A 19056-nucleotide genomic window follows, 5' to 3' on the forward strand; every position below is an offset into this window, starting at 1 on the left:
TCCGCCTCCCCCGCAGCCGGACTACAACTCCCAGAGGGCGCAGCGAAGACGACGCACGCCTCCCCGCGTCGCTCCAGAGCGCATGCCCGGAGCGACGACTGACCAATCGGGTGCAGATGTTGAGTCACGTCTTCTTCAGTCGCTCACAGAGCGACGTTTGCGGAAGAAGGTCTGGCAATGTATCACCTCCAATCCGCTTCCGCCAGTAAGGGGAGCACCCGGACTACACAGCGGGACTACATTACCCAGATGCCCTTGCAGCACCGGTGCAGGTGCCTGGGGAACTAACTCTCCATTCTTGTCGCGAAATCCTTGTCCTGCAATCGCCGGATTCCCATGTCGGTGCAGGTTCAAGGGTTCAAGTCCCGGCTGCCCCACTTCCCATCCAGCTCCCTGCTGGAAGATTCCTCCCTTGGATATTCTTCTCTCCCTCCTTCTCTCTGTAAATCTGCCTTTCCATGAGTAAATAAATCTTAAAAAAAAAAAAGAGGAACACATGGTTCACTTACACAAGTGATGAATCCTTGAATATTTGCCATACGACCCACGTCTGGGTGTTACAATATTCCACCAGTGGCTTTGTCTTGCTTTAATATGTCTTTATTTTTATTGCAAAGTCAGAGAGGAGGAGAGACAGGAAGATCTTCTATCCGATGATTCACTCCCCAAGTGACTGCAACGGCTGGAGCTGAGCCAACCTGAAGCCAGGAGTCAAGAACCGCTTCTGGGTCCCCCACGCAGGTGCAGGGTCCCAAGGCTTTGGGCCGTCCTCCACTGCTTTCCCACGCCACAAATAGAGCTGGATGGGAAGTGGAGCAGCCGGGATTAGAACCCGTGCCCCTATGGGATCCCGGCATGAGCAAGGCGAGGAATTAGCGACTAGGCTACAGCGCTGGGCCCAAGGTCCATCTTTAATCCAGCGTGAGGGAAAGGAGTCAAGTGCATACAGTGTCGGCCCTTTTCTCAGGATCTATTCTGAGAAAAACAGCTGTCTGGAGGAAGTGGCACCCACACAGGTCGCTGCAGCGAGGCCCACGGGTTCATGGCCAGGAAACAGCTGTGGTGAGAGTCAGCGCCGGGGAGCCGTGAGGGTGGCAGACGGCCCGACCACAGCGTCTGCGCTGCCATCCGCAGTGACGTACCAGCTCCGCTCTCAAACCCTGTTCGCAAAAACTCGCTGTTCCTGCTTCATATTTAAAGATTTATTTGCTTTTCCTGATCAACTATGTAAACATCATAAAAAAAGTTAAAAAAGATTTATTTGTTTTTATTGGAAAGGCAGATTAGATTTACAGAGAGAAGGAAAGACAGAAGATTTGCACGCCCCAAGTGACCGCAACAGCCAGGGAACCAGGAGCCTCCAGGTCTCCCACATGGGTGCAGGGTCCCAAGGCTTTGGGCCGTCCTCCACTGCTTTCCCAGGCCACAGGCAGGGAGCTGGATGGGAAGTGGAGCTGCCGGGATTAGAACCGGCGCCCACATGGGATCCTGGCGCATTTAAGGCCAGTATTTGAGCCGCTAGACCACCCGCCAGGCCTACCTCGCCTCTCATTTGCAATAATACTTTGTCGTGAATGTAACATTGTTTCAGCAGTCAGGTGGATGTGACGAAAGACACACACAGAGACACACGGCATGCTGGGTCCCTCCCTTAGCCCGGGTGTCCTCTGGGCGGGTGAACCAGAAATGTCGGTGGGGCAGGAAGCTAGACGTTAGCATATGTGTGTCTGAGGGGTCCAGGAATCCCCACCAGAGAAGCCCACACCCCAAGTCCTGCCCGTACCCCCACTAACGGCACGGGTGCTCCCAGCCTCCCGATTGCAGGAATATTGTCTGGCTACCCACGCGGCGACTTCGGCAGGTGTCCTGAGGCCCCAAGCCCTGCCCTCCCTGCCATTGAACCTGGTTCCCACAGGGCACGCGCCCCTTATTTCTTTCTTAATGTACCGAGCCCACCATCCTCACCTGTCTGGTCCCTCATTCTGAGCTTTGCCATAAGTACCTACTCAACCCGCTGGGACTCACCCTGCTGGGGTTCATGCAGGGGGTGTGGAAGACAGGAAGGTGTGAGCAGAGCCCCTCCCCTGCAGGCAAGGCACAGGGGGCTCCCCCACTGCAAGGCAAGGCCCACGCACATCTCTGTGACCACCTCGAGGCAGTTCCACCCCCCTTTGCATGGGCACCCGATGCACTCCGCTCAGAGTTCTGCAATCTATTGAGGCACTGTTTGGTTATTACTTGGCAAAAGGGCCTTTGACAGTCCATGCTGTCTGGGCTGCCCCCATTGACCATATGGCCGGGAGAGTTGCAGAATGGAAAACACGCTAATGTGGGGATTTTACTCCACAGGGGTAGTGGGGATCTATTATGTTTAGGGTTTTCTTTCCTTGATGTTTAGGTTCCTCCTTCTTTGGTTCCTTTCTTCCCTGAACTGATTTAATTTGTAGCATGAAGACTGTAACAGGAATGTTTCCGATTGATATGCTCTGTTAATATCCTGCCTTAAAGGGAAGCAAATGGCAGAGTCTCGTTAGAGAAGCCCACTTGACCATGGCGTGAAAAGTCTGTGCAAATGTTTGTGACTGCTTCTGTGTAAATGAAGAGGACAGCCTTCGTGCATTGTCTGTGACGATCGTGAAATTGTAGGGGTCCATTTCTTCACGCCTATTCCATGCACCCTTCTCGAAGCCCTGAACTCGGCTGCAGCTGGCCTCCGGCACCCTCCGCCGTCCCACATGCCCACCTCTGACCCAGCTTTGCAGGATCTGGGGCAGCGGATACTGGCCTGAGCCTCAGCCTTCCAGAAACTTCTGCAAGTCCCCGGAATACAGCAGGATTTTTTTTTTCCTTTTTTGGGGGGATGTGGACAGTTTACAGGAAACCCTCCTTGGTTGGACACCAGACAGCACCTGGCTGTCCCTGGACCCTGTTGGTCAGGTCACACTGCCCCTACTTCCTGGCTGTTAGACCCCAAGGGGGTGCAGGGGTGGGAGGTGAGCCGGGGTAGGGAGGGGTAGAAGTCGCACTGCAGGCCTGGAACAGGTGTCCCTGGGAGGCTTTGCCCCCACCTCCCCTCTGACCCAGTTAGACAAACATTGGAATTGACGGACTCAGGGGCTTCCCAAGAAACCACAGGAAAAAAACACGCAAAATCCTTCCGGCTGCCTCCCGCAGGAATCCACCCACTTCCCAACCGAAGATCGTCCACCAGGGCTCTCCCAGCCCCCCACGGCCCAGGTCCCAGCCCTCTCCTGGGGTTGATTGCCCCTGGACATCCTGGCAAGGCACTTGGGGGGGACCCTCATGTCCCCCAAATCAATCGGAGAATCTTGACACAAAAGGTGCCTCTCCCCTCCTGGTTGCTGCGAGCCCGCTGTCCCCTGCGCCCTGGCCGCGGCGCCCCCGCTGTCCCCTGCGCCCTGGCCACGGTGCCCCCGCTGTCCCCTGCGCCCTGGCCACGGCGCCTCCGCTGTCCCCTGTCCCCTGGCCGCTGTGCTCCTGTTAGAGGCAACCAAAATGTTAAAAGACCTAAATACTAGGAGTAGTTTCAATAAGTTAGAAGCAACTTGAACTTAAAAAAAGGAGAAGATTTTGCAAATAACTTGTCCCCCACACCCAGGCTCTGGCTGTAAGGGTCAGTGGCCCTAAGGGTAAGCGTGAATAGCCCCATGCCCTGTATTTCACAGATATGTTACCTATTGCCTTGCATCTGTAACCCCTTAGCTTAGAATAGTCTTGTCTTGTCATGATGAATAGGGACTTGAGGCATTTCGCGGGCCTTTAGTCTTACCTGTATTTGATTGGAGTGTTTTGTATTTGCTTTAAAATGATTGCAGTGTTTTTCGTGGGCGCGGGCTTTGCTATAACGGCCAAACTGGACTATAAAAATCTGGCTTGTCCCTGGCTCGGGGTCTCGCTTCATCGAGAGACCGGATGGAGCTCCAAACTCCTGGTTTCAGCTTGGCATAGTCTTGGTTGCTGTTGTCAGTGAGCCAGCAACTGGAACATCTCTGTTTTCCTCTCTTTCTCTGCGTTTTAAATATATAAGGAAACAAGTAAGTTTTGCAAACATTTAAATTATAATTAAAAACTCATTTTTTATGGCATGCAGAAGTGCTATTTGAAGGAGGGCTTTTGGCCTTGTGTAGCATTTGAAAAGAAGAAAACAATGTCCTGCGTGTCCGTGTGAGGAGCTCGACCCTGGCTGGCCAGCTCAATAAACTCTGCTTGCTGATTGCGTCCATGTCTGGTTCTTTGCTGACCAAGGGGGCGGGGGCGGGGAGACGATTTTGGACCCTAACACTCCCACTGTCCCGTGTGCCCTGGCAGGTGCTCCTTGCTGTCCCGTGCGCCCTGGCAGGTGCTCCTTGCTGTCCTGTGCGTCCTGGCACACACCTACTGGATACCCTCCCCCTGACCTGTTTCTCCCTCTCTTGGAGCCGCCGGGTCCGCTCAGCTCCTCCCCCGTCCAACAGGAGGACCAACAACCACTCCATGGTGGCTTTCTTGCCCTGCAGGCCACCTAGGAAACTGCAGTCTGGGTCACCCACGGAGTCCACACAAATGACCCTGGGTCCCTTCCATGCAGTCGTCGGGGTGGAGGGGTAGTCGTTAGATGAACCTCTGTGGCGTTACCATGGTACCCCCTGAGCACCGCCCCCCGCCCCACAAATAATAAGATCCCGGTTTCTGGAATCAGATCCAGGCCTGCCCCACCCCCCAGCCAAGCGGGTAGCCTGTTCCCCTAGCAAGGGGCTGGATCGGGGCAGTGGCCTCTGCCCCTTCAGGTGTAATCCAGCAGAGCTGCAGGGCGCAGGGCGGGCAGCAGGCACTCGGACACAAGAGCAGCAAGGCAGGGGCGGGAGCGTGGGAGGGCCCCCAGGTCCCAGGCAGACGAGCCCCACCCGCATCCCCCTAGGACAGCTGAGTGGGAGATCCAACTCCACTCTGGCCCTGGGAAATCGAAACTGCCGGGTCAGTGCTGGCAGATCGCCCCGACAGAGTGTTTCTCCTGCCATTCAGGAACTTCCTGCAGGTCGTGATTGGTCAGAAAGTCTGTGTGTGCATGTGGTGAGGGCAGCCCCAGGGGGAGTCCAGCAGCTTGGCCTCACTCGGTGCATCTGAGCAGTGCGCCCTACATGGCACCCGCGTTTTACCACTCGTGGCCCGAGTCCGTGGACATGAAGGAGGAGAAGGAGGCGTTCTGGGGCCGGCGGGTGCCGCTGCTGTGGGTGCTGGCCATGCTGCTGCTGGTCATCTTGCTGGGCATAACTGTGGGCATCTTCGCCAGCAGGGCCAACAGCGAAGCGTGCCTGGAAGGGCTCCGAGCAGAGCAGCGGTGTCGCAATGCCACCCGCTTCCTGGAGCACCAGCTCAGCGGGATCCAGCACAGGCTGCTGGCCTCGGAGAACCAGGCCAGCACCTGTAACCACACTGTGGTGAGCCACCCGCCATGATGTCTGGGGGCGGGGGACTTGAAACTGCCACCGTGGAGGGGAGGCCTTGAACCCGCCCCTGGGCCCAGACTTTCCTCACTGTCCCCCTGGCCAGTTTGGGGAACTTCTGCTGACTGCCCTGTTGAATAAGGGCGTGCGGGGCCTGCAGCACTCAAAGGTGGGGTGCGCAGGGCGCGGGCTGGGGATCCCCAATAGGACTGGGAGGAGACACATTCCAGCTCTCGGTGCAGGGACCTTAAGACTCCACCTGCACCTGTCTGGGGGGGTGGCATGGTGATGGGGGTCCCAGGAGGAGTTAGGTGGGGACCAGAACAGGTCCTGGGCTGGTGGGGCGGACCTAGAAACTTCCATGGCATTACTAACATGGACAGGGGAAGTCCCACCCCCACACCCCACCCCAAGTCTGGGTTTGGGACGCCTCTTCAGATCTTCAGGGGGTTGTGAAAGTTCCTTTTTTCAGATTTATTTAAAAGATTAGAATCACAGAGAGAAAAGGAGGACAGAAAGATCTTGTATCCACTGCTTCACTCTCCAAGGGGCCGCAACGGCCAGAGCTGAGCCGGCTGATCCACAGCCAGGAGCCACGAGCCTCCTCCAGGTCTCCCACGTGGGTGCAGGGTCCCAAGGCTTTGGGCCGTCCTCCACTGCTTTCCCAGGCCACAGGCAGGGAGCTGGGGGGGGGGAAGTGGGGCTGCCGGGACACGAGCCAGCGCCCATATGGGATCCGAGCACTGCGTGTGCGATGCAGGTGGGGGATTCGCCTGCTACACCATAAGGCTAGCTCCAATCTGGAAGTTTCTCCCGGGATCTGGGCTCACAGAACCTCTGGAGCGATGGAACATGGAGGCAATGGGGGCCCCGAAGCTCCTCTTTTGGGGATGTCACACTGGTTGGTGGCTTTTCTTCTGGGCTGGACGCTGAGGGACAAGAGGTTTCATGAGGACGTGCGGGGTGTTGGGAATAGCGCTGCTGTACAAGTCCCAGCTCTGGCCTCTGACTCCAGCCCTCTGTGCAAGCACACGCCGGAAGTGCCTGGTCCCCTGAACCCACAGGGGAGACCGGAGGGAGCTCTCAGGTGCAGCCTGGGCCCCAGCCCTGCCTGCCGTGGGCACCTGGGGGAGTGAGCCAGTGGATGGAAGAGCCCTCTCTCTCCTTGACTTCCAAAGACACAAAAAAGGAATCAACTTTCTCAAAAATATGAAAAAGGGGGCTGTAAGGGACCAGGGAGGGGACCGTGATGTCTGACCATCCTCGCTCCCAGGTGAGCTTGACCAAATCCCTGGAAGCAAGGAAGGCCGAAACTCTGAGCCAGCAAATGCAGATACAGGAACTTCAAGGTAAGAAAAGGGGGGGGGGCGCCCCAGGACTGCAGGGAGGAGAAGGAGGCAGGGTGGGAAGGGGCTGCTGTGGGGGTAGGGCATGGCCCCCCATAGTGCGGTCTGAGAAATGAGGTGGCCACGTGAAGACACACACACCCCGCTCTGTCCCCACAACCTCCAGGAGAGACCGAGACATTGAAGAAGAAGCTACAAGATGCTCTGATGGAGGTGGATCAACTAAGGTGGGGTACCCCCACACTAACCCCAAGATCCCTAGCCCTCAAACCCCTAGCTGCTTTGGTGCCCTCTACCCTGGGGCCAGCGAGAGAAGGCCTGGTCCCACAGTCACACCATTCCATGGGCAGAGGGGGCCTGGCTGCTGCCTTGTCTTGAGCAGGATTGAGGTGCGGTACGGTGGGGGTTTGGGTGGAGAGGGGCCCAGGAGCCGGCACCCCGCCGTCCCCCACAGCTGGCCCCTTCTCTGCTGCAGAACACAAGCTAATTCACTCGAAGACAAGCAAGCCCACTCGACCGGGTCCAGAGCGTCAGACCAACTCCTAGAGAAGGTTGCGCTGCTGGGTCTGTGCTGGACGGCAGCGAACCTGTAGTTCTGAGATCCGGGGGGGCTGCAGGTGAACAGGGGGTCCCCATGGTGGTGGAAGGCGGGGGCGTGGTCTGGTGAGAGGCTGGCGGATGGGAGGAGCTTGGTGGAGGGCGGGGCCATTCTGTACACCTGCTTTCTTCAAGTCCCTCTTACTTTTTCTCAGCCTTAACACCTGGCGGACTCCAACATTACCTGGAAGTGATGCGCCTGGAGGCGACCGCCAGGGGCAGAGGGACACAAGCGGCAGGGGGGAGGGTGAAGGGAGAAGCCACGGGGATTCTGCGGAGGAGTCATGAAGTATTGGGTGACGTGGGAGCCAGAGGGGACAGGGTGCTGCCTCCCCACCCCTACCCCAGAGCTGGAGTGAGTTCCGGGCTTGGACGGGGTAGGGGGCCGGGCAGCCACTCTCTGCTGTCACGGTTTTTAAGGGGGTCATTTTGCTCTGGGGTCTTCCAGCTTTAACAAATAAAGGCCTTGCTCTCAAGTTCCCAGGGTGTCCTTTTTCACTTTTAAAGATTTATTGGGGCCAGTGCGTTGACTCACTTAGCTAATCCTGCACCTGTAAGTGCTGACACACCATAAAGGGTGCTGGTTCGTGTCCCAGCAACCCCACTTCCCATCCAGTGCCCTGCTTGTGGCCTAGGACAGCCCCAAGCGTTGGGACCCTGCACCTGCGTGGGAGACCTGGAAGAAGCTCTTGGCTCCTGGCTTCAGATTGGCTCAGCTCTGGCTGCTGTGGCCACTTGGGGAGTGGACCAGTGGATGGAAGATCTTTCTGTCTCTCCTCTCTGTAAATCTGCATTAGCAGGGAGCTGGATTGGAAGTGGAGCAGCTGGGACTCAAACCTGTGCCCATACAGGATGCCAGCGTGACAGGTGGAGTCTTAGCCCCTCTGAAGGTCTTTTGTGGCCCTTGCCCTTTGGGGCTCCCCTGTATACCCAGGCTGGACCACTCTGCAATGTTCCTGGCGATGTAGGCAGGCTCCTCCCCACCTGCAGCCCCTTGGAGAGTCCTTCCATCTCCTGGCACTTCCCCTCCCGGGATCCCCCAGAAAGCTGAGGCCGGGGTGCGGGTGGGGGGCCCAGTAGCCTGGTGTCCTGTGAGGTTTCTGCCTCTTGCAGCCCAACACCTGTTAGGGCTCAGCTCGAACCCGGGACCTACAGACACACGCCAGCTGGCTGGGCCCAAGCAGTCCGTCCTTGTTCCCCTGTGCCACCTATGCCCAGGAACCCCTTCTCCAGCCAGACTCCCTGCCCTGCACACTTTTCCCACTCTGAAATGCTGTCTTCTCTGTTATCTTTCCTCCCAGGCCTGTTGGAATCCAACTATTGTTTAGAGTTTCCTGACCCTGGTCCTGACCCTGGGGCTAGCACAAACACAGGGGACCTAGGGCCTATAAAAGGAGGGAAGAGATAAAACCCTTCCTTCCCGGGGCGGGGAGGGGCTGCACACATGAGCCCTCCTTGCCTTGGGTCTGTTCCCTCCTCACCCACCCCTGCTCAGCCCTCTGCACACCCTCCCTCTGTCCACCCACCTCCCTGCCCAAGGCCCTTTGTCCACCCTCAGCCCACCTGCCACCAGGAGCACCGTTCCTCCAGTGCAGCCCCACCCTTGGGCTGGGCTGTCCTCTGTGCTCAGGGTGGGAACCCCCTTGTGCCTTGGAATATTGCGACCACACACCAACCAGTGCCTGGGGACGTCTGCGTGTCCCCTCCCTGGGAGTGGTTGAGGATGTCCACTCCTCAGGGCAGGCTCACCTCGGTCCCCCTGGCTTCTTGGGGTGCCCATCTGGCTGGAAACGGATGTTGGTCATCTTCAGCTCTGCCTAGACCAAGGTCAAGGGTCCTCCAGGCACCTACACTGCCCCCGGGAAGCGGGCACACCATGGCCCTGCTCCACTGCCAGGCAAGCGCCCAGTATCCAGTTAAGAGAGCGACCCCTGGTGGCTGGAACTGGCACCCCTCCACACTCAGCCACCTGAAGCCCCTCCCACGCACACCCCCACAACCCCCAACCACGCCTCTTGTTGAGGCAGATTTGCCCAGTGGGTGAACCTGACCTGCAAACTCCCGTGTCAAAGCTCCGGGATAAACTCGTCCCCACATTCTTCTCTTTCTTCCTTCCCAGGGTCCTTTCAGTGGACTTGGATGCAAAGATGTGCCCCACCCAGGGTTTGGGGGGCTCGGGTGTTCTCCAGGGGCCCCAGCCAGCTTTGTATCCACCCAGCCCCCTCTCCGCCACATCTCAGGGATCAAACCTTGACATTGTGAGGGGCAGCAGGTGAACACCCTCCGGGGTAAACTATCATCCTTTTCAGGACAGAGCACCCAGTTCAAGTCCCGGCTGCTCCGCTTCCCACCCAGCTCCCTGCCTGTGGCCTGGGAAAGCAGTCGAGGACGGCCCAAAGCCTTGGGACCCTGCTCCCACGTGGGAGACCCAGATGGAGCCTCTTTAAGCGATGAGCCAGCAGATAGAAAATCTTTCTCCGTTTCCCTTTCTCTGTAACTCTTTCCAATACATAAAATTGTTTTAGCAATACTTATTTTATTTATTCTCCAGAGAGGGAGGAGAGAAAGCTCTCCCATCTGCTAGTTCATCCCCAAGTGGCCACAACTGACACGGTGGGCCAAACGCAGGTAGGAGCCAGAAGCTCCATCCGGGTCTCCCATGTAGGTGCAGGGCCCCAAATGCTTAGGCCGTTCTCTGCTGCTTTCCCAGGTCTATAGGCAGGGAGCTGGCTCGGAAGAGGAGCAGCCAGGACGTGAACCAGTGCCCATATGGGATGCTGGTGCTTGAAGGTGGAGGATTAGCCTTTTGAGCCATGGCACCAGCCCCCCTTACTGCCTTTGCCACCATTCAATTGCCCAAGAGAACACGGTATCACCCACCCATCAGGGTGTTGGGGATCTTCTCCCACTGGAATTCCAGTTGCCCAAGACCCAAAGTTAACTATTACACCCGCCGGCAACCGCGAAGACAATAGGCTTGGGTGTGCTAGCCGCGGTCCAGCCGAGCGAGACGCACTGCGTACCAGCTGCCTGAAGCTGTTCTTGCTTTCATGGAAAGCCACGTGGGTGAATTGTCGCAAGGTCATTGTCTTAGTGGGGTCATGACGTGGGGGCCCGGCCCCTGTGGCTTTGGGTGGAAGGGTAGGGCAGTGGCCGAAAACACAACCATTAGTCATTAGTCTGGATGTTCCATGTTGTTGTTGCCAAGACCGCGGATAGCTTTGATGTCTTCGCCTAGTGCCGGACGGTCCTCCCAGAACCCACAGCCCGTAATCATTAACCTGGCTTACAGGGAGCAATTGTGTGGCTGATCACCACAGGCTGGTGGTCACTCTTGGCTCCCGCGTCTCACTGAGTAAAAGTCGTAGTTATGTTGTGAGCTCGTGTGCGCAGCAGGTGGGCAGTACAGACCAATCAGGGGCCTGCACGCGCTGACCGTGCCCCTCCAGCTTCCCTCGAGGAAGGACATTGACCAGGGCAAGACCACGGCTGACAGGCTAAATCTTCCCCTTCCACACACTGAGATCCCATGGGGGCACCAGTTCCTGTCCCGGCTGCTCCACTTCCCATCCAGCTCCCTGCCTGTGGTCTGGGAAAGCAGTGGAGGACGGCCCAAAGCCTTGGGACCCTGCACCCGCGTGGGAGACCCTGAACAGGCTCCTGGTTCCTGGCTTTGGATCAGCTCAGCTCCAGCCGATGCGGCCGCTTGGGGAGTGAATCATCAGATGGAGGGTCTTTCTCTCTGTCTCCTGTCTGTATATCTAACTTTGCAATTATATATATATAATATATTATATGTAGTATATTGTATATTATATATATATACACACGCACATATAAAGGAATGCAGTTAAACTCACAGGGGACCTCTCCCAGGAATCTCTACAGGCCAGAAGAGAATACAGCGACATATTCCAGATTCTAAAAGCAAAACATTGTCTGCCCAGGATAGCATACCCAGCAAACTCTCCTTTGTCTTTGAAAAAGAAATAAAATTCTACAACAAAGGAAAGTTAAAAGAATACGCCTCTTCCAAACCTACCCTACAAATGATCCTTAAAGATATTCTCTTGACAGAGAAGAGGAATAGCACCCACCAAGGGCAAATGTGAAGAACATCCCAGTAAAATAACAACAGGAGACTAAATCAATGAAGGATGCATTGCTGAAATGACAGGACCAAATTACCACCCAATCCTATTAACCCGGGATGTAAATGGACTAAACTAATCACTCAAACACAATAGATTAGTACACTGGATTTTAAAAAAACAAGACTCATTTATTTTTTACTTACAGGAGACCCATCTCACCGACAAAGATCAGTGGAAACTGCATCTCAGGGGTTTTGACATTTTTTGTTAGTTTTATCTCTTTAAAAAACTTTCTCATTAAATTCTTCGCTGACCCATAGATCATACAGTAGCATCATTTTCTTCAAGAAGGTTCTTGATTTTCTTTTTCATTTCTTCAGCGACACGTTAGTCATTCAGTAGCATGTTATTTAACTTCACGGCATTGTAAATTTCTATTTTTCTTCCTGTTGCTGATTTTGTATCGTGGCTTTTCATTTAAAGGGATGTATAGTAACTGTGTCATGGAGACTATCCTATCCAGATGTGAGGATACAATGCAGTAAGCATCTCTACTTGCAGACAAAGATGGACTTACAATAAAACTGTCCACTGTATCTTGACAATAGGATGCTGGACTCTGCCATTGTCCATGCCCGCAATGACGGACATATGGCCGCGTATGAAGATTTATAATATAGTAATAATATAGTGGAACTCAGTGGTGGGGGGAGAGAGGATTGGGGAGGGGTGTGGGAAATCCAGGGTCTATGGAACTGTATGATAAAGTGATAATAATACTAAGTAAAATTTTAAAAAGAGCAGTGCACGGGTAGGGAAGTCTTAAGGAAGGGGTGGCTGGAGGGTGGGGACTTTGGAAACAATGGGGCGCGGAGGGCGGGGTGGGTTCTGAACTCCCGGAACGGGTGCGGAGCGGCTCCCTAACCCGTTCCTGTGGTGTGGTCGCCCTCTGGTGGCCCCGGGGACAAACGGACCAGGATACGCGGGCTTGTCCTCCTGCCCCTTGGCCGTGGCAGCCTCACCTTGGCTGGCTGAGTGGCCACGGTCTCCGCGTCCACTAAATGGGTCCAATCAAACCCAGCTCCTCCGCGGCTGCAGCGACGCCTCCCACCCAGCCCTGAGGCCACCGCTGTCTCCTACACAGAATGGGGAAACTGAGACAGGCAGGGCTAGAACCCAGGACCCACACATCCTCCTCCCTCCCCAGTGCCCCTGGGGCGGACCCAACCCCCCCACACACCCCCTGTCCTTCTCCCTAAGGACTCCAGCCACAGCCTCAAGGGGCGGGACCGTGGGTGTCCCTGGAGTCCCCAAGGTGCCAATTAAAGGCTGGTGGCCCGTCTGGGGGCCCAGAGCTGCGGGCAGACGGCGGGCCATGGCCGAGCCAGGGCCAGAGCCCGGGCGCGCATGGCGGCTGCTCGCCCTGTGCGGGGCAGCCGTGTTCCTGGCGGCGGCCGCGGCCGGGGGAGCGCTGGTGGCCTGGAACCTGGCCGCCTCGGCCGCCCGGGGGGCTCCTTGCCCCGAACCAGAGGTGCACAACGCCACGGTGCCGCCGCCGACGCCGCCCAGGGTGCCCGAGGCCGAGGTGCGGGAGCTGCAGCGCAGGCTGGCCGAGGCGGCCCAGCGCGCAGAGAGCCTGAGCGCACAGCTGGTGCAGGCGGAGCGCGGCCGTCGGGGGCTGCAGCAGGCTCTGAAGGCCTGCGAGAACCAGCAGGTAGGGGGGCCACGGCGGGGGTTGGGGGACGACAGGCGTGGCACCTGCCCATGTCGCAGGATTCCCAGTTCTCCAACTGAGAGCCGCCAGCAACATCCTGCCTCTCTCATCTGCTCCTAGGCCAGTTCACCTTGCAGTCTGCCTTCTGATTAGAGGGGGTCCCTCCGGGGGCTACCCGCCACATCAACTGGGGGAACCCCAAGGCTAACCTGGACCCTGTGCCCACTCCAGCCCCTCCCCCAGCCGCCCGTGCCCCGGCCAGCAGCCTTGTGTGGACAAGGGACAGTCCTGTCACCTGTAATTAGAAAGCTAAAGTTGGCCTGGGGAGGCGGGCAGCGGAGGGAGGTACCAGCCAGGCCCGCCTTCTTCCTCTGGATTCTCTTAACCTCTTCTAGTACCGAACCTCAAAGAGAGGCCACCCTCCAAATCCTGACCATCTGCATTTTTGAGTGACGGCTGTATACTTCTCCCTGCCCAGGGGAGCTTTTTCTGGAAAACATTCTAATTGAAAACTGTTTTGTTTCTTTCATTTGGAAGGCAGAGAGAGAGAGAAAGCTACTCAAATTCAGCTCCCCAAAGGCCATCACACCCAGGCCCAGGCCAGGTTCCAGGAGCTCCATCGAGGTCTCCCGTGTGGGTGGAGGGTCTCAGGCTTTTCCCAGGTGCACGAGCTGGGAGTGGGATGGGAAGTGGGGCTACCAGGACTTGAACCCGGCACTCTGCTATGAGGATAGCGCTGGCAGCCTGAGCTGCACCGCAGCAGCTGCCCAGGGACTCCTCTCTATCCTGCCCTCTCTTGTGACCTTCCAGGGAGATGGGCCTGGGGCAAGCCGGGTGACACACACCCACTCTGGGTTCCAGTTCTGCTTCTTCCCCTTGAGGCCCTACCACATTCTAAGATAGTCAGACCTGCTTTCTCATGGAATTCTAGGCAGAGCTCAGCCCCACCCACCCCAGAACCCCAGATGGCTCCTGTGTGTTTGAACCCCCCCTGAGGGTGAGGGACTTTGCACCTGCTAGTGCTGGCTTTGAAGTAGTGATGGGAGTGTGGGATAGTGGGGCGAGGGCAAGAGACCTCCTCCTGCAGGTGTGGGGGTCAGAGCCGCCCGTCCCCCAAAGACTGGTGGGGAGCCGGCACAAGTTTCGGAGCACTCAAGGCCGAATTCGCCCACCCGGCAGGGCGGGATGCGTTCACACCGTCCTTCTCCCACCTCCTTCACTGCAGGACCGGCTCCAGTCCCAACTCACTACCCTCAAGATGGAGATGGATGAGGCTAAGGCGCAAGGCACCCAGATGGGGGTCGAGAACGGGGCGCTGGCAGGTGTGTTGTTGCAGGGATTAGGGGAGCTCGAGGCGGGAGGGAGAAGGCTAGATATGCAAATAGCACAGGTGCACCTGCGGAGGAAGCCAGGCACATCCTCGCGCGGCTTGGGCGCAGGACGCAAGCACGCACTGAAACAAGCTAACAGTCTATGGGAGTAGGTGAGCTTGAGGTCTCCTTCCCGACCTCACTCCCACCCCACGCCTGCGCCCACAGAAGCCCTGGCGCGCTGGGAGGCGGCGGCCACTGAGTCGGCTCAGCTGCTGGAGGAGGCGCAGCGGCAAGTGGGCACCGCTGTGGCCCAGAGCGAAGCCTGCGCGGCCCGGGAGGTGACGCTGCGGGAGCGCGTGTGAGTGAGGGGCGCACCCAGCGAGGCGAACCGACGGGCAGGGGTACTGAGAGGTGGGGTGACCTGGAAGGTGAGGACGGAGGCGGGGCCGAATGGGCTGCACGCCTGGGTCCCGGGGATTGGACGCAGGTGCACATTCCCAGGAAAGGTCGGGGAGCTGGAGAGAACGGAGTATGCAGGGGAGGATGGGTGGGGGGTTTCTAGGAGAAGGAATCCTGGGAATGGCTATGGCTGAAGCTAGGGGACCCCGAGGAGTGGGAGGCCCTGGGCATGAGAGGACCCTTAGACCTGAGGAACCTTCGGGAATGGGAGCCCTAGAAGGGCGCCCAAGTGCGCAGGGGCCTGGAGTCCCGCTTGCTGACCACGTCCCCTCTCCTTTTCCTCCCTGCCCCCAGTCACTTCCTGGAAGTCCAGCTCGGTGGTCCCCAGCGCAAAGGCCCGCGCCCTGGAACGCGCTCCAGGACCCGGGTCCGTCCTGGCTCGCGCTCTCGCTCTAGGACTCGACCCTGCCGACGCCCCTTGCACCTGGTCAGCGCGAGTGAGCCCCCCACAGGATGGTAACTTGGGGACGCACGGCAGGAACCGTTCAGGACACACGGATCCTGAACGGGAGCTGCTCAGGAAGACACCTGGGCGTGATCGGCTCTGCCATCCACCCACCCTCAAACACACACACACACACACACACACACAAGGACTGCGGACTCGGGCGGGGTCAGGGGCCCTCTTGGAGCCTTAGTTTACCTGGTCTATACAATGGGTGCCTGGGATGCTGTTTTGGAAGAATTGGTGTTTTCTTAACACCAGACAGGGAGGAAGATGAGGCCAGAGGGCAACTTGAGACTCCTGACTCCGGAAGGGGCTCAGGGAGTTGGGGGTGCAGGGCGGGTTTGCACAGAAAGAATCAAGAGATACATTTGTAAAACACAGCCCAACCAGGAGGACTCCGTCCGAGGCGGTGAATATAGTGCTCCCATCCTGAGGGATGCAACGAAACAAAGGTATACATCCCTTAAAGAGCAGCCAGCCCAGGAGAGTCTCCCCGTGAGGCATTTAAAATGTTGTCTGAGAAGCAGCAGCCCACACGACGCGGCAAGAAGAAGAAATTTAAGAGGCACGAATAGAATGTAGGGCGAGCGCCTAAAGTGGACGCAAGTAGACGTCCCTGACATATCAATTTTTCTTAGAGTTCAGGACGTGTTATTTTTAGTTACCTTTTTTTTAAAAAAAACATGTTTACCTTTCTGGGCAGTTGTAACACTGGGTAAAGCCAGCACCTATGGCTTAGCATCCCACGTGGACACCGGTTCGAGTCCCAGCGGCTCCACTTCCCATCCAGCTCCCTGCTCATGTACCTGGGAAAGCAGCAGAGGACGGCCCAGTGCCTGGGGCCCTGTCCCCTGTGTGGGAGACCCGGAAGCAGCTGGTGGCCCAGCTTTGGCCATCGCACCCATCTGGGGAGAGGACGCAGTGGGTGGAGGGTCTCTCTCTGCCTCTCCTTGTCTCTTAACTGCCTTCCAATAATAAACTTTTTTAAATGTTACCGTTCCAGTCTGAGCTCAGCTGTTGTTTTCCATAACTTCAGTCTTATCAGAAGAGTAGGGAAAGAAACACCTGGCGTGGGGAGCCCAGCCGTGTGGTCTCCACAGGCCTGGACATGCAGCCCCAGAACCCCTGTGGGCCTGGGTTTGAGTCCCGGCTGCCCCACTTCCCATCCAGCTCCCTGCCTGTGGCTTGGGAAAGCAGTGGAGGACGGCCCAAAGCCTTGGGACCCTGCATCCGCGTGGGAGACCCGGAAGAGGCTCCTGGCTCTTGGCTTCGGATCGGCTCAGCTCTGACCGTTACAGCCAAATGGAGAGTGAACCAGCAGATGGAAGAGCTTTCTGTCTCTCCTCTCTGTAAATCTGCCTTAATAAATTTTTCCTGGATCCTTTTCCCCTAGGTTTTCCAAAGAGTATCTTTTGCTTTTATCTATTTTGTTTTTGGGTCTTGTGTGTGCTCTCTCGATTGATAAAGATATAAACTTATTCTGGTGCAAAAATAATTGTGAAGGTCCCGGCGGCGTGGCCTAGCGGCTAAAGTCCTCGCCTTGAAAGCCCCGGGATCCCATATGGACACCGGTTCTAATCCCGGCAGCTCCACTTCCCATCCAGCTCCCTGCTTGTGCCCTGGGAAAGCAGTTGAGGACGGCCCAAAGCCTTGGGACCCTGCACCCATGTGGGAGGCCCGGAAGAGGTTCCAGGTTCCCGGCAGCGGATCGGCGCAGCACCGGCCCATTGCGGCTCACTTGGGAGTGAATCATCGGACGGAAGATCTTCCTCTCTGTCTCTCCTCCTCTGTGTATATCTGGCTGTAATAAAATGAATAAATTTTAAAAAAAAATTGTGAAACTCACACATACTTCTTTCATTTTCCATGAGCTTTTGTGAAAATGTCCCATACACGTAGGTTTCAAAAAGCTCTTTTTTAAGATTTTGAATTTTATTTTTATTATTGTTTACATAGTTAAGAGGGGTGTACGCCCATGTGGCCCTCTGATTACGGAAGGAGGATCAGGTACGGAGGAAGGGGGTTGGACACATGTTTCAATATTTTTTTAAGATTTATTCTTATTTTTATTTTTTTATTAGAAAGTCAGATATACAGAGAGGAGCAGAGACAGAGAGGAAGATCTTCCATTGGTTGATTCACTTCCCAAGTGACCACAGTGGCTGGAGCTGAGCCGATCCAAAGCCAAGAGCCAGAAGCGTCTTCCAGGTCTCCCACGTAGGTGCAGGTTCCCAATGTGTTGGGCTGTCTTCAACTACTTTCCCAGGTCACAAGCAGGGAGCTGGATGGGAAGCAGGGCTGCCAGGATTAGAACCACTGCCCATATGGGATCCCGGTGCGTTCAAGGTGAGGACTTCAACTGCTAGGCTACTGCGCCGGGCCCTCTGTGTGTGTGTGTTTGTTTCTTGTCCCCCCTGTGTCCACAGTGGAGGAGGGGCAGAGGGCCTCTCTTTGCTGTCAAACTCCATCATCACTGGGGATGGGACACAGCCCTGTGATATCGCCTTAGAGACCCCGATGTGGGGAGGAGTGTGCCGAGGGGGTTGCTGGAGTGGTTTTGATAGTTCTGAAAAGTTGTCAGCTTCACTGCACTGGGGTTGAGAAAGAAAATCTTTCCAAGGTCTGCTGGCTGACCAGGTCCACCTTAGCGCGTCCCCAGACCCAGGAGCGTGCTGCAAAGCCTGGCTGACTGGGTCCACCTTAGCGCATCCACAGGCCCAGAAGCGTGGCCCAGCCTGCTCTGCCCCAGTCCTGGCTCTCTGGCTCACCAGCAGGAGTTCCCCTCCCAGACCCACTCCCAGCTCCGGGTATTCCACGTTGGCAGGTGCTGCAGCCTGGTCAGTCCAGCCTGTTCCCAGCCCAGCTCTCACCAGCAGGTATATCAGCCTTGCTCAGCCTAGCCCACTCTGATGTGAACTGGTGGGTGTTGTAGCCCAACCTGACCTGGCCTGGCCTGCTTCTCACTTATGCCAGTGTTTGCTGTGGAGTAGCCCAGTCTGGCCCACCCCCAGACCCAGCCCACACATAGGCTCACAGATGCTGCAGTCTGGCCTGGCCTGCCCCCAGGCCCAGCTCTCCCACTCAGCAGCGGGAGCTGTGGTCTAGCAGGGGAGTCCTCACATCTCAGGCATTGTCTGCCCTCAGTCCTGGCCTCTCATGTGCTGGCAGGTCCCGCAGCCCAGCCTGGCATGGCCCAACCCCTGCTCCAACACTTCACAGGCAGGCACTGTGGCCTAGCCCCCTGGTCCAACTTTCAGATGTACCCATGGGCAGTGGGTAACAGTTGACGCTGCTCAGCTTAGCCCAGGTCTCCCACGTGGGTGGGTGCTTTGGCCTGGCCTAGACATGCCTTCTGGTTGCCCGCTCTAAATCACTCCATCTCAGCTCTCTTGCCTAGGGAGCTGACTGCACAGCCATGCTGCCACACACACAGAGCTCGTACAAACTTGGCCTTAACCAGGCCCGGCGTGGCCACCAGCTACCGGCTGCTTCCCCCCCCCCAGCAGTGCAACACTTGCCCAGGTACGAGGCGACCTAGGTACGTGCCTGCCACTGGGTCAGACGTCTTTAGGGCTGACTGAAGCTCGTCTTCTGCACGCTTTCCTCTGCTTCAAGGAACTACGGGTCTGCCCCCATAAATC

General features: G+C 56.9%; 2 protein-coding genes across 2 annotated transcripts; both read left to right on the forward strand.

The window, feature by feature from the left end:
* Nucleotides 1-5138: 5138 nt before the first annotated feature.
* Nucleotides 5139-7170, forward strand: BST2 (bone marrow stromal cell antigen 2). The gene is made up of 3 exons (XM_058657619.1): nucleotides 5139-5438; nucleotides 6718-6793; nucleotides 6957-7170. Exons 1-3 carry the CDS (start codon nucleotides 5139-5141, stop codon nucleotides 7166-7168), a joined length of 588 nt encoding a protein of 195 aa, XP_058513602.1. The 3' UTR covers nucleotides 7169-7170.
* Nucleotides 7171-12856: 5686 nt separating this feature from the next.
* On the forward strand, nucleotides 12857-15666 carry CCDC194 (coiled-coil domain containing 194). Its single transcript, XM_036498052.2, has 4 exons — nucleotides 12857-13195; nucleotides 14421-14517; nucleotides 14734-14866; nucleotides 15262-15666. The coding sequence occupies exons 1-4, from the start codon at nucleotides 12857-12859 to the stop codon at nucleotides 15425-15427; spliced, it is 735 nt and encodes a 244-aa protein (XP_036353945.2). The 3' UTR covers nucleotides 15428-15666.
* The last annotated feature ends 3390 nt before the right edge of the window (nucleotides 15667-19056 follow it).

Source organism: Ochotona princeps, chromosome 33 (genome assembly GCF_030435755.1).
Source record: "Ochotona princeps isolate mOchPri1 chromosome 33, mOchPri1.hap1, whole genome shotgun sequence".
Taxonomy (NCBI): Eukaryota; Metazoa; Chordata; class Mammalia; order Lagomorpha; family Ochotonidae; genus Ochotona; species Ochotona princeps.